We start from the raw sequence: 15,954 nt of genomic DNA, 5'->3' as shown, positions 1-15,954 counted from the left end.
AATTTTTGATTTGGAAGATTTCGGGGTGAGGGCTGAAACCATTTCGCGCGCTTTTACAATGGGATTGCCGACGGGAACCCCCCTGACCCCCCACACAAATACAAAATTCTACAATTTGCACATGCATTTCCTGCTAGCGACGCCACTGACATGCATTGATGTACATGTAGTACTTGTCTTCGGATAAAAATCTTGATAATCAGTATTCGCTATGCCATACAATATTATAAATTCAATATCAATACATCTGATTTTACCAATTTCTATTCTTTTACATGGCTCTGACAATAAATTGTAGTTACAGTTTAAATAAATGCTCAACCAGTTTTCAAATATTTCTACTTTTTACTTATCAAGTCATTTAATTTGCAATTGGTTTCTACTGGCATTCAGGCTTTCTGTGAATATTCGTTTCCCCGTTTGTTGCCACACTGTCGCGTAATATTGTCGCACTGTCGCTCATCGCTTGGCGGGGTCACCAATGCAACAGTGTGACCTGGCCGATATCAGCCACATAAGAGAGTCACCTACATTTTGAATGCCTTGTTAGTTCCCATGGGTCCGGAGTAAGGCCATAGCCAAAAACATACAGCTACACACGATAAAATAACTAAGTCAGTATCATATTGTAAAGCTAATACTTGTTGTTTTTATCGTAAATTTCTGACTATTTATTTAATGACCATAGAGTTAAAACTTACGTCGGCTGAGAAAGGACATAAGAAATAAAGCGAAAATATTGCGAACGCAATAATATTGTATGTGTACGCAATAATATATCACTGAGTAATTGACATTTAGTAATTGTCAGGTTTACTCGCAATAGTATTGCTTTCGCACGCAATAAAGTATAGCGTTCACAAGCAAAACTATTGCGTTCGCACGCAATATTTTTTTGCGTTAGCATGCGCTATTTTTCTTTATTTTAATGTCCTTTCCCAGCAGCCACCGAATTTAGAAATTGGAGTTGGGAGAACCTATCGCTCACAAAGATTACAGATCAATACTATTGTTGATGCACCATTCCCAATCGCAGCAATGACCCTGTCAGTGACTGACTAAGTCGACAATGGTATGACGTCATGATCGATAACACTGCAAAACCTATTGTGACGTCACATCTTTGTTGCTAAGCTGCTTGGCAATCAGTGAAGTCGAAGTTGGTCAATCTCTTCCTTTGTATTTACATTTTCACGTGCATTCTTGGATTGTCATGATGGATAGGAGTTTCCTGCTGTTTGTGGCAACGATGGGCGCCATGCAACAAGGCCCTGCTCTCTATTGGGACCTTATGTGGTAAGTAAGGATCAGTTTCCTCCTGTGTCGTTGAAAGCCTTGGGCCAGTTTCATGACCCCCCAAACGGCACGTTTCTTTAAAAATGAGCAACAATATAAGTTTGAGGCAATGAATTTTCAAAGTTCATGTACATGTATTTAAAAATACTCAACCTCTGACAAATGGTATTATTTCTTTATCCAAAACAGGAGCAAACGGTTTAGGATTATTCTTTAGTTACGTACTTTACATCAATAACCTCAATTGAAATGTTTGAGCTACTAATCTTACTTAAGATGAAAATAGTAAAAAATACATGTAATTAATTGTATCCCGAAAAAATCCGTGGCACTATATTGTATATGGAATGAAGTGCTGATTGCATAGCAAAATAAATTATTTTATATGATTTTTTTTAGGTGTTAATTAGACATATATACACACGATTAAACACCAATTATACTCTGTCGGTGGTGGAGCATATTTAACTTTAGATGTATATGTTTGTTACAGTGTGGAGCCCGACCCAGGATTTGCCGTGAACATGTTTAATTATCTCACTGGTAGTGAGCCTGCGAGTGTTTGTCCTGCGTCTGCCGATATCCTATCAGTAAGTATATTGCAATACTTTTCATATGCCGTCTAGTTTTGCGCTAAGAAACGGTTTAGTTCAGTCGTAAGAGCGGCAAGCGAGCGGGTTCAATCCCTGCTTGTGACATTTGGACCCTGTTACACGATATTAACCAATTTCTAGCCGTTCTTTATATTGCATATCTTACAGAAAGAAAACTCAACAAAAACTATTAAAAAAACCTTTACAGTGTACTTGAATGCATGCGTATTACTTCTTTTCTAGAAGCGCCATTTAAGTACACCATATCTCCCTGTACTGATTATCAAATTATTCGAGTTTTGTAACATACCAGCTTTCCCAAAATGACGTAATCGTGTGTATCCTTCCTTCTAGCGGGTTGGGACAGAGATGTTCTGGTACCTCGTGTGTGTCCTGATGTCACTGCTTTTGGTTTCGGTGTGTTCGATTGGAAAGAGTGTCAAAAGGAAATGGAGTGGCATGGTATCCAGAGTCCAGGAATGGAGAGCACGTAAGTCAATTTATAGTACGCTTCATGGGATGATTGGGGTCGATTCCACAATGCATATCATTCTCTTCAATTGACAATAATGTAAATAAATGGGTTACGGAGAGGTCCAACGTACTGATGTGCTGGTCGGTAAAGGTTCGGTGGAAGAATCTATAGTGGATTTCCAGCGAAGGGGTCTGATGACGGATAGCCCATCCGAAACATGCCAACTCTAAACCATTTCCGTCGCATATGTGTTTCTTATCATGCTTCATTAGAGATCGATCGATTCATGAAGGGTTACGTGGGTACATGGGTCTAAATTTTAGGTGCGACTTATTTACCAGTGCGACTTATACATGTACGAAAACTGAAAAAAAATCGTAAAAAAGGCCTTTGGTACTTGTACATAGGTACGACTAATTGTGGAAAATACTGTAAATCGAAAGCGTTTATGGAAAGTATACGATATAATTATTGTTTGTGTAGGCCCGTCTCCTTGCCGCCATTGTGGAACTGCACCGTGCCTCGTGGAAAGGAGAGCGTTGTGGAAGCCGTCCGGACCTGGGAAAAAGAGCAAGGCGAACTTCGCAGAGAGGTCCAAGGCGATGCTGCTGTTCAACTGTGGACTGCAGCTGTCCACGGACCTAACGAAGGAACTCCCACAGGATGATCTATATTGGGAGAGGAAATCTTGTGATAGTTTTGAGGAAGAGCAGATGGTGCTCTTCCCGAAATGCATCAGACGCCAAATCGATTACTGGTACCCTGTCCCTCGCTAGGTAAGTGTATGGATGGTGACGATTATGATGTTGATGCTTATGATTATGAGATGATGATGATGATGATGGTGATGGTGATGATGAAGATGACGATGATGATGACAATGGTGTTTTTGTTGTAAAATGATTGTAATGGCAGTGATGATATTGTTGCGCTTGAGATGACGATAATGTCCATTTTCATTTTTTTTCACAAATAAAATCTAACTTTGTTTATGAACTTAAAAACTAAAAATATTTTGAACTTCTTCCTAAGTTCTATCAGTGCTTTTTGGCTGACAGTTGCTTGAAATAATCCTAACGTGACCCGACCAAGTGTTCTAATTTTTTGGTTCGATACGAAATCCAAAATATCCGCTACAGCCGCCATCTTGAAAACACACATTTTGAGTTTCTTTTCTATTTCTACTTGACTGAAACTTGCCTGAAATGATTTTGATTAGGTTCTGACCAAGTGTTGTTCTTTTTTGGGTTGTTCCCAAAACCATGATGGCCGTCATGACACCATATCTGACTAATTTCCTATATAACTGTTGCCTAGGCTGTCAGATAATAATCGTTAAAGCCCCCGGGCCTCTTGTTTCATTATTTCGCTCTTTATCTCAGTAATTGTTGTATATGTTTTTATTGCTGATTTCATGAGTAATGTACGTTGCGTTGTTTTCAATAAATAAAAAAATAATTTCGTCACATTTTCTTGTGTTATATACGCAGGTAAAACAATGTAAAAGATTTACATCAGTGTCTGTGAAACTAAAAAGTTTTCCTTCAAATAAGGCGTTGTCCGTAACCATCTCCTGTACAATCTTCCTTTCACATGTTGACTATTTTTCGCTTTACAGATGTATTGCCGCGGGAGGGCTGCGATGGTAGTCGACGGTGGAGTACGAGTTGATGGATAGGGATACCAGATTCGATTGGGCGTTCAAAGGATTTCCCAATTTTCATTTCCCGATATTTTTTGTCCTGTTTGGATTTATTGGCCAATTCTACTTCACTTCATTTCTATAATTGATGGTCATAATCGGAGATGTACCTTATCGATAAATTAATTTCATTTTTTTTTTTCGCAATCGCTATATTAATGTTAATTTAAATCGGTAGGGAATGCGTGTCTATTGGGGCGGAATGTTTAAAAGACATCATTTGATGTACATTTTATGTCTTTTTACAGTCCTGTATGTTCCTGTTCACCATGGAGGAGCAGCCTCAATCCAGGTGGGAAACCCGACCTCTCATCACGGAGAACATCACCAAAGAGAGGTCGAAGGTCGTGTGTCCGTCTAGCCATAGCTAGGTATGTTATTATAGCTGAAGGCGAAGATTGTGATGGCGACAATGATAATGATGATGATGATGATGATGATGATATGATGATGATGATGACAACGATGATATGATATCACGATGATAAGGTTAGATAATATGATATGATAAAAAAATGATGATCTGATGGGGATGATGATTCAATGATGATAATGATTTGATGATGGTGATGATGATGATAAACGATGATGATCTGATGGTGATGATGATTTGATGATGATGATGATGCTGATGATGACGATATTGATGATCATTATGATTATGGTTTGATGATCATGGTGATGATCATTATGATTATGATGATGATATTGATGATGAACCATGCTTTGTTTGTTGGTAAAAAATATATAACCAAAAACATTCACAGTATCTATCCCCCAATCACCAATTCTTTGGAGCGACGACGATGATGATGTTATGATGAAGTTGATGATGATGATGATGATGATCTTGTAATGTTTTCTTCTTCTCTTTTCCAGATTGGGCCACGCCAATGGGTGGTCGGGTGGCATTGTGCCATTCACCAAGGCGATCGGGAATCCCCTCCGATCGGATGTGATAAGGTTTGGGGCTCACCTGCCCGACCACGTGGGTTTTCTCCGGGCACTCCGGTTTCCTCCCACACCAAGCCCCCGCGCTCGGTTTTCCTTGCCGATAGGATTTTTTTTTTGTATTTATCAGCGATTGCTTTGTTATTTTTTTATATTTATTTTCCTGTACATCTCGACCATCATTAAAAAATATATTGCAAATTTACTGCTGAGTTGAGTTGATAAATTTAAGGTGTCTTTAAATTTTACGTTAAAATAGTGAGTTTGATATGATACAAAAATATACTGTTATGAGGCTGAATATTTTCGATACACTCACAGGATCAATCTTGCCATCCTTACCTATTGTATTGACTTTGTCTCGTGTCTTGAGACAAACCATGTAGTCAAATTGTGATCAAAAACAGGTACAATATATAGATAAGTAAGAAATGAATATATTTTCTCCGATGGACATGTGACTCAATGAATAATCCCTGTTGCTATACAATTTCCGGTACTTTCTTTTTTAGAAATTATATATTGCAACCTGGTCCTTATGACCACAAAGATCTGAGAATTAGATACAGATTATATAATCATAGACCCACCAGAGTGCCCCAAGACAATTAAAAAAAAACGACAAAAAAATAATACTCTACATGGTACTATATATCGTATGACAAAATTCCACAGGGATCACGTTATGATAACTATTACACCACCTATACCTCAGATCAAATGTATTTTCTACACCTTGCTACAACAATTGAAAACGTCATTTCGTCTCAGTATAATATAGTATAAGCTTTGTTGTGTTCTTTGGGCGAGATGACTACGTACTTGAAAATAATTATGACAGCTTTTTTAATGTTTCGTCCCCAGACAAGATTCTGGCAGCAGCAAGAATTTTTCCAAGGGTCACCTGAACGTGACCCCTAATGGGATGTTGTCAATTCTCTTTTCCAATGTAATCAGATTCCGAACTTGTTTCTGCTTCAGATTACAAAGTATTCATATCACTTCGATGTGAATGTTTTGTTTATATTTTCAATGTGTGCTATTTCAAACGGAGAATATTTCTGGTATATAACAAACATTTATAGGTACAGTGGACCCTCTATAATCCGGACATTTGCGTCTCCTGTCCAAACCGTCCGGATTGCGAATTTTCCGGACTTACGAATTTTGTTTACATAGTTTAAAAATAATCAAATCTGATCCCAGACATTTCCATGCGGAGTGAAATGTTTCCAGGCAATATTGGTGTCGGGATTATCTAGGCTCCACCGTCGCTGTGCTTCTGGAAATATTAGATTGCCCAACGGCACAAAAAATAGTTTGACATATAATTTACAAATGGAAACTAGACCCTGCTTACGTCTGATGACAAAACAAAGTCATTCATTATACCGGTTAGAACCTCTCTGGCCTTGAGTTGTCTTTTCCTACAGGAATACAATAGGTAGTAGATCAGAGAAGAACAGCCTGGCCCCGGTCTATATTTTTATTAAGTGGGGAGCCCCTGTTTTGAACCATGCATAAAAAAAATTAAAAATCAAATATATTCTGAAATTGGTACATCCAATATGGAGGGTTTGATTTAAGTTTCATTTTTTTCAAAAATAAACATAACAAAAATGGGTTAGAGATTACAATTCTGGGCTCCTCCGGAAGTGCGTCTTGACCGGAAATGCTAGCTTTACTTGAAGGAAAATCCATGGCGCGGGTTTAGGCAAAAATATTGAAAAATCCACACGATCGACCTATGAAATAAATTAGCTTATTTTGCCATTGTGATAGAAGTGCTCAATTGAAGGTAGGTCTTAAGAAAAAAATTGAGTACAATTTTGGGCTAAAAATCATGATATTTTGCAATTTTTCAGGTAGTTTTTTGTTGTTACCATGGTATTCACATGCATGAATAAGCGCAGAATATGGCCAAATCTGTATCAAAATATCAAATTGTAATTGCAAAAGTTGTGCTGATTAATTATATATATACTTTTGTACAGGTATTTTTTACAGTTAAATGACTATATCTATATTTCTAAGGCATGCGCCTTATTTTCATAGATTGTCCAAATCTACTGTTTTCTGCTACCTTACTTTCGCCTATAAACGGCCAAACGTCTAAGACTTGAAACAACTTTTGTTATAAAGTCACTAAATTAAATAGATAGATCACAACTTTTTTCAACAATAGAAATACGAGTCACTTAGAAACGCAGTTCTTGTGTTATATAAAAAAAAAACCCATTTTTTTTCAAAATTTAATAAAATCGGAAAGTTGCAATAAAATAGTAATAATAATATATTTTATTTTATCAACACACATTTTTTCACACATATACAAATTTAATTGGCTTACAAAACACCAATATGTACCAAACCTAGATTGCAAACAGAAGTTGTCTCCCTTTATACGAAAACTGAACCTCCTACTGGTAGACATAAAAATACAATACCCCAGAGGAACATTTTTTTTTAACAATTTAGGCTTTAGTTTAATTTAGTTTAGTTTAAGCATATTTTATTGCATTAATTAACAAGCGGATTGGGTACAAGTTGTTACAACTTATATACACACCCTTTCCACAATATGGTACAAAATATACAAGTATACGCAATTTGTCCAGAGAGAGAGAAAGAGAGAGAAAGAGAGGGGGGAGGGAGAGGAGAGAGAGAGAGGGGTGGGGAAGGGGAGAGGATTGTAACTTATGCTATCAATACTGCTATATAAGTATTACACCATTAAGTAAATTAACAATTCATGACTGAGAATGAAGCTATAAAATATAAAATATAAAAGATAAAATATAAAAGTGGTCCCAATTGGACTGTAGTCTCATTCGTGTCTCACAATACAAAATGCAATAGGCCTATATGAAACTCTCAAATACGACTATTCGTGCATTCTATATCAGGTTTGAAATTACCCAAAAAATATATATAATTTCATTGGGATAAAAATATTAAATATGCCCTGATTTTGGTATTGGCGAATAAATGATCATGTGAGGTTCGATATATAGCATATCTACTCGATGTTTCCATTTTTAGAAATACCGAGTCAGTTTTCTTTTTGGGAACTTCGTTGCCCCACGTTGAGTTCTTCAGAGTGGCGTTCTATGGCCATTGTTTTTCTTGCAAATATTACCAGAAAATGTATAGATTAATGATTTTCAATAACCGGAGTGTAATGTTACAGGACGGAACTTAATAGATCCCCGAAATATATAATTTTTGATTTGGAAGATTTCGGGGTGAGGGCTGAAACCATTTCGCGCGCTTTTACAATGGGATTGCCGACGGGAACCCCCCTGACCCCCCACACAAATACCAAAATTCTACAATTTGCACATGCATTTCCTGCTAGCGACGCCACTGACATGCATTGATGTACATGTAGTACTTGTCTTCGGATAAAAATCTTGATAATCAGTATTCGCTATGCCATACAATATTATAAATTCAATATCAATACATCTGATTTTACCAATTTCTTTTACATGGCTCTGACAATAAATTGTAGTTACAGTTTAATTAAATGCTCAACCAGTTTTCAAATATTTCTACTTTTTACTTATCAAGTCATTTAATTTGCAATTGGTGTCTACTGGCATTCAGGCTTTCTGTGAATATTCGTTTCCCCGTTTGTTGCCACACTGTCGCGTAATATTGTCGCACTGTCGCTCATCGGTTGGCGGGGTCACCAATGCAACAGAGAACCTGGCCGATATCAGCCACATAAGAGAGTCACCTACATTTTGAATGTCTTGTTAGTTCCCATGGGTCCGGAGTAAGGCCATAGCCAAAAACATACAGCTACACACGATAAAATAACTAAGTCAGTATCATATTGTAAAGCTAATACTTGTTGTTTTTATCGTAAATTTCTGACTATTTATTTAATGACCATAGAGTTAAAACTTACGTCGGCTGAGAAAGGACATAAGAAATAAAGCGAAAATATTGCGAACGCAATAATATTGTATGTGTACGCAATAATATATCACTGAGTAATTGACATTTAGTAATTGTCAGGTTTACACGCAATAGTATTGCTTTCGCACGCAATAAAGTATAGCGTTCACAAGCAAAACTATTGCGTTCGCACGCAATATTTTTTGCGTTAGCATACGCTATTTTTCTTTATTTCAATGTCCTTTCCCACCAGCCACCGAATTTAGAGATTGGAGTTTGGAGAACCTATCGCTCACAAAGATTACAGATCAATACTATTGTCGATGCACCTTTCCCAATCGCAGCAATGACCCTGTCAGTGACTGACTAAGTCGACAATGGTATGACGTCATGATCGATAACACTGCAAAACCTATTGTGACGTCACATCTTTGTTGCTAAGCTGCTTGGCAATCAGTGAAGTCGAAGTTGGTCAATCTCTTCCTTTGTATTTACATTTTCACGTGCATTCTTGGATTGTCATGATGGATAGGAGTTTCCTGCTGTTTGTGGCAACGATGGGCGCCATGCAACAAGGCCCTGCTCTCTATTGGGACCTTATGTGGTAAGTAAGGATCAGTTTCCTCCTGTGTCGTTGAAAGCCTTGGGCCAGTTTCATAACCCCCAAACGGCACGTTTCTTTAAAAATGAGCAACGATATAAGTTTGAGGCAATGAATTTTCAGAGTACATGTACATGTATTTAAAAATACTCCACCTCTGACAAATGGTATTATTTCTTTATCCAAAACAGGAGCAAACGGTTTAGGATTATTCTTTAGTTACGTACTTTACATCAACAACCTCAATTGAAATGTTTGAGCTACTAATCTTACTTAAGATGAAAATAGTAAAAATACATGTAATTAATTGTATCCCGAAAAAAATCCGTGGCACTATATTGTATATGGAATGAAGTGCTGATTGCATAGCAAAATATAAATTATTTGATATGATTTTTTTAGATGTTAATTAGACATATATACACACGATTAAACACCAATTATACTCTGTCGGTGGTGGAGCATATTTAACTTTAGATGTATATGTTTGTTACAGTGTGGAGCCCGACCCAGGATTTGCCGTGAACATGTTTAATTATCTCACTGGTAGTGAGCCTGCGAGTGTTTGTCCTGCATCTGCCGATATCCTATCAGTAAGTATATTGCAATACTTTTCATATGCCGTCTAGTTTTGCGCTAAGAAACGGTTTAGTTCAGTCGTAAGAGCGGCAAGCGAGCGGGTTCAATCCCTGCTTGTGACAAACTATTTGGACCCTGTTACACGATATTAACCAATTTCTAGCCGTTCTTTATATTGCATATCTTACAGAAAGAAAACTCAACAAAAACTATTAAAAAACCTTTACAGTGTACTTGAATGCATGCGTATTACTTCTTTTCTAGAAGCGCCATTTAAGTACACCATATCTCCCTGTACTGATTATCAAATTATTCGAGTTTTGTAACATACCAGCTTTCCCAAAATGACGTAATCGTGTGTATCCTTCCTTCTAGCGGGTTGGGACAGAGATGTTCTGGTACCTCGTGTGTGTCCTGATGTCACTGCTTTTGGTTTCGGTGTGTTCGATTGGAAAGAGTGTCAAAAGGAAATGGAGTGGCATGGTATCCAGAGTCCAGGAATGGAGAGCACGTAAGTCAATTTATAGTACGCTTCATGGGATGATTGGGCTCGATTCCACAATGCATATCATTCTCTTCAATTGACAATAATGTAAATAAATGGGTTACGGAGAGGTCCAACGTACTGATGTGCTGGTCGGTAAAGGTTCGGTGGAAGAATCTATAGTGGATTTCCAGCGAAGGGGTCTGATGACGGATAGCCCATCCGAAACATGCCAACTCTAAACCATTTCCGTCGCATATGTGTTTCTTATCATGCTTCATTAGAGATCGATCGATTCATGAAGGGTTACGTGGGTACATGGGTCTAAATTTTAGGTGCGACTTATTTACCAGTGCGACTTATACATGTACGAAAACTGGAAAAAAATCGTAAAAAAGGTAGTTGTACATAGGTACGACTTATTGTGGAAAATACTGTAAATTGAAAGCGTTTATGGAAAATATACGATATATTTATTGTTTATGTAGGCCCGTCTCCTTGCCGCCATTGTGGAACTGCGCCGTGCCTGGTGGAAAGGAGAGCGTTGTGGAAGCCGTCCGGACCTGGGAAAAAGAGCAAGGCGAACTTCGCAGAGAGGTCCAAGGCGATGCTGCTGTTCAACTGTGGACTGCAGCTGTCCACGGACCTAACGAAGGAACTCCCACAGGATGATCTATATTGGGAGAGGAAATCTTGTGATAGTTTTGAGGAAGAGCAGATGGTGCTCTTCCCGAAATGCATCAGACGCCAAATCGATTACTGGTACCCTGTCCCTCGCTAGGTAAGTGTATGGATGGTGACGATTATGATGTTGATGCTTATGATTATGAAGATGATGAGGATGATGATGGTGATGGTGATGATGAAGATGGCGATGATGATGACAATGGTGTTTTTGTTGTAAAATGATTATAATGGCAGTGATGATATTGTTGCGCTTGAGATGACGATAATGTCCATTTTCATTTTTTTCACAAATAAAATATAACTTTGTTTATGAACTTAAAAACTAAAAATATTTTGAACTTCTTCCTAAATTCTATCAGTGCTTTTTGGCTGACAGTTGCTTGAAATAATCCTAACGTGACCCGACCAAGTGTTCTAATTGTTTGGTTCGATACGAAATCCAAAACATCCGCTACAGCCGCCATCTTGAAAACACATTTTGATCTTCTTTTCTATTTCTACTTGACTGAAACTTGCCTGAAATGATTTTGATTAGGTTCTGACCAAGTGTTGTTCTTTTTTGGGTTGTTCCCAAATCCAAAATGGCCGTCATGACACCATATCTGACTAATTTCCTATATAACTGTTACCTAGGTTGTCAGATATTAATCGTTAAAGTCCCCGGTCCTCTTGTTTCATTATTTCGCTCTTTATCTCAGTAATTGTTGTATATGTTTTTATTGCTGATTTCATGAGTAATGTACGTTGCGTTGTTTTCAATAAATACAAAAATAATTTCGTCACATTTTCTTGTATTATATACGCAGGTAAAACAATGTAAATGATTTACATCAGTGTCTGTGAAACTAAAAAGTTTTCCTTCAAATAAGGCGTTGTCCTTAACCATCTCCTGTACAATCTTCCTTTCACATGTTGACTATTTTTCGCTTTACAGATGTATTGCCGCGGGAGGGCTGCGATGGTGGTCGACGGTGGAGTACAAGTTGATGGATAGGGATACCAGATTTGATTGGGCGTTCAAAGAATTTCCCAATTTTCATTTCCCCATATTTTTTGTCCTGTTTGGATTTATTGGCCAATTCTACTTCACTTCATTTCTATAATTGATGGTCATAATCGGAGATGTACCTTATCGATAAATTAATTTCATTTTTTTTTCGCAATCGCTATATTAATGTTAATTTAAATCGGTAGGGAATGCGTGTCTATTGGGGCGGAATGTTTAAAAGACATCATTTGATGTACATTTTATGTCTTTTTACAGTCCTGTATGTTCCTGTTCACCATGGAGGAGCAGCCTCAATCCAGGTGGGAAACCCGACCTCTCATCACGGAGAACATCACCACAGAGAGGTCGAAGGTCGTGTGTCCGTCTAGCCATGGCTAGGTATGTTATTATAGCTGAAGGTGAAGATTGTGATGACGACGATGATAATGATGATGATGATGATAATGATGACAACGATGATATGATATCACGATGATAACGTAGATAATTATGATGATGATGAAAAATGACGATCTGATGGTGATGATGATTCAATGATGATGATGATTTGATGATGGTGATGATGATGATAACGATGATGATCTGATGGTGATGATTTGATGATGATGATGATGCTGATGATGACGATATTGATGATCATTATGATTATGGTGATGGTGATGATGATGATGATGATGATGATGAACCATGCTTTGTTTGTTGGTAAAAAATATATAACCAAAAACATTCACAGTATCTATCCCCCAATCACCAATTCTTTGGAGCGACGACGATGATGATGTTATGATGAAGTTGATGATGATGATGATGATCTTCTAATGTTTTCTTCTTCTCTTTTCCAGATTGGGCCACGCCAATGGGTGGTCGGGTGGCATTGTGCCATTCACCAAGGCGATCGGGAATCCCCCCGATCGGATGTGATAAGGTTTGGGGCTCACCTGCCCGACCACGTGGGTTTTCTCCGGGCACTCCGGTTTCCTCCCACACCAAGCCCCCGCGCTCGGTTTTCCTTGCCGATAGGATTTTTTTTTTTTTTTTTTTTTTATCAGCGATTGCTTTGTTATTTTTTTATATTCATTTTCCTGTACATCTCGACCATCATTAAAAAATATATTGCAAATTTACTGCTGAGTTGAGTTGATAAATTTAAGGTGTCTTTAAATATTACGTTAAAATAGTGAGTTTGATATGATACAAAAATATACTGTTATGAGGCTGAATATTTTCGATACACTCACAGGATCAATCTTGCCATCCTTACCTATTGTATTGACTTTGTCTCGTGTCTTGAGACAAACCATGTAGTCAAATTGTGATCAAAAACAGGTACAATATATAGATAAGTAAGAAATGAATATATTTTCTCCGATGGACATGTGACTCAATGAATAATCCCTGTTGCTATACAATTTCCGGTACTTTCTTTTTTAGAAATTATATATTGCAACCTGGTCCTTATGACCACAAAGATCTGAGAATTAGATACAGATTATATAATCATAGACCCACCAGAGTGCCCCAAGACAATTAAAAAAAAACGACAAAAAAATAATACTCTACATGGTACTATATATCGTATGACAAAATTTCCACATTGATCACGTTATGATAACTATTACACCACCTATACCTCAGGTCAAATGTATTTTCTACACCTTGCTACAACAATTGAAAAGCCATTTCGTCTCGGTATAATATAGTATAAGCTTTGTTGTGTTCTTTGGGCGAGATGACTACGTACTTGAAAATAATAATGACAGGTTTTTTAATGTTTCGTCCCCAGACAAGATTCTGGCAGCAGCAAGTTTTCCAAGGTTTCACCTGAACGTGACCCCTAATGGGATGTTGTCAGATTCTCTTTTCCAATGTAATCAGATTCCGAACTTGTTTCTGCTTCAGATTACAAAGTATTCCTATCACTTCGATGTGAATGTGTTGTATATATTTTCAATGTGTGCTATTTCAAACGGAGAATATTTCTGGTATATAACAAACATTTATAGGTACAGTGGACCCTCTATAAATCCGGACATTTGCGTCTCCTGTCCAAACCGTCCGGATTGCGAATTTTCCGGACTTACGAATTTTGTTTACATAGTTATAAAAATAATCAAATCTGATCCCAGACATTTCCATGCGGAGTGAAATGTTTCCAGGCAATATTGGTGTCGGGATTATCTAGGCTCCACCGTCGCTGTGCTTCTGGAAATATTAGATTGCCCAACGGCACAAGAAATAGTTTGACATATAATTTACAAATGGAAACTAGACCCTGCTTACGTCTGATGACAAAACAAAGTCATTCATTATACCGGTTAGAACCTCTCTGGTCTTGAGTTGTCTTTTCCTACAGCTTATTGTAAGGTAGCAAACAAGAGAAGAACAGCCTGGCCCCGGTCTATATTTTTATTAAGTGGGGAGTCCCTGTTTTGAGCCATGCATAAAAAATTAAAAATCAAATATATTCTGAAATTGGTACATCCAATATGGAGGGTTTGATTTAAGCTTCAATTTTTTCAAAAATAAACATAACAAAAATGGGTTAGAGATTACAATTCTGGGCTCCTCCGGAAGTGTGCGTCTTGACCGGAAATGCTAGCTTTACTTGAAGGAAAATCCATAGCGCGGGTTTAGGCAAAAATATTGAAAAATCCACACGATCGACCTATGAAATAAATTAGCTTATTTTGCCATTGTGATAGAAGTGCTCAATTTAAGGTAGGTCTTAAGAAAAAAATTGAGTACAATTTTCTGCAATTTTGGGCTAAAAATCATGATATTTTGCAATTTTTCAGGTAGTTTTTTGTTGTTACCATGGTATTCACATGCATGAATAAGCGCAGAATATGGCCAAATCTGTATCAAAATATCAAATTGTAATTGCGAAAGTTGTGCTGATTAATTATATATATACTTTTGTACAGGTATTTTATTTTTTACAGTTAAATGACTATATCTATATGCGCCTTATTTTCATAGATTGTCCAAATCTACTGTTTTCTGCTACCTTACTTTCGCCTATCAACGGCCAAACGTCTAAGACTCGAAACAACTTTTGTTATAAAGTCACTAAATTAAATAGATAGATCACAACTTTTTTCAACAATAGAAATACGAGTCACTTAGAAACGCAGTTCTTTGTGTTATATAAAAAAAAAACATTTTTTTCTTCAAAATTTAATAAAATCGGAAATTTGCAATAAAATAGTAATAATAATATATTTTATTTTATCAACACACATTTTTTTCACACATATACAAATTTAATTGGCTTACAAAACACCAATATGTACCAAACCTAGATTGCAAACAGAAGTTGTCTCCCTTTATACGAAAACTGAACCTCCTACTGGTAGACATAAAAATACAATACCCCAGAGGAACATTTTTTTTTAACAATTTAGGCTTTAGTTTAATTTAGTTTAGTTTAAGCATATTTTATTGCATTAATTAACAAGCGGATTGGGTACAAGTAGTTACAACTTATATACACACCCTTTCCACAATATGGTACAAAATATACAAGTATAGGCAATTTGTCCAGAGAGAGAGAAAGAGAGAGAAAGAGAGGGGGGGGGGAGGGAAGAGAGAGAGGGGTGGGGAAGGGGAGAGGATTGTAACTTATGCTATCAATACTGCTATATAAGTATTACACGATTAAGTAAATTAAC

The 15,954-nt window shown here is 37.1% G+C and overlaps 2 protein-coding genes across 2 annotated transcripts; both read left to right on the top strand.

The window, feature by feature from the left end:
• Positions 1 to 1,109: 1,109 nt before the first annotated feature.
• LOC138312040 (uncharacterized) lies at positions 1,110 to 4,206 on the top strand. The gene is made up of 5 exons (XM_069253118.1): positions 1,110 to 1,296; positions 1,790 to 1,886; positions 2,244 to 2,379; positions 2,848 to 3,140; positions 3,983 to 4,206. Exons 1-4 carry the CDS (start codon positions 1,214 to 1,216, stop codon positions 3,138 to 3,140), a joined length of 609 nt encoding a protein of 202 aa, XP_069109219.1. The 5' UTR covers positions 1,110 to 1,213; the 3' UTR covers positions 3,983 to 4,206.
• A 5,137-nt stretch (positions 4,207 to 9,343) lies between these two features.
• On the top strand, positions 9,344 to 13,407 carry LOC138312036 (uncharacterized). Its single transcript, XM_069253114.1, has 6 exons — positions 9,344 to 9,527; positions 10,021 to 10,117; positions 10,479 to 10,614; positions 11,076 to 11,368; positions 12,209 to 12,661; positions 13,126 to 13,407. The coding sequence occupies exons 1-4, from the start codon at positions 9,445 to 9,447 to the stop codon at positions 11,366 to 11,368; spliced, it is 609 nt and encodes a 202-aa protein (XP_069109215.1). The 5' UTR covers positions 9,344 to 9,444; the 3' UTR covers positions 12,209 to 12,661; positions 13,126 to 13,407.
• The last annotated feature ends 2,547 nt before the right edge of the window (positions 13,408 to 15,954 follow it).

The sequence above is a fragment of the Argopecten irradians genome, unplaced genomic scaffold (assembly GCF_041381155.1).
Source record: "Argopecten irradians isolate NY unplaced genomic scaffold, Ai_NY scaffold_0190, whole genome shotgun sequence".
NCBI classification, from domain to species: domain Eukaryota; kingdom Metazoa; phylum Mollusca; class Bivalvia; order Pectinida; family Pectinidae; genus Argopecten; species Argopecten irradians.
This window is presented reverse-complemented; position numbering and strand designations above follow the sequence as displayed.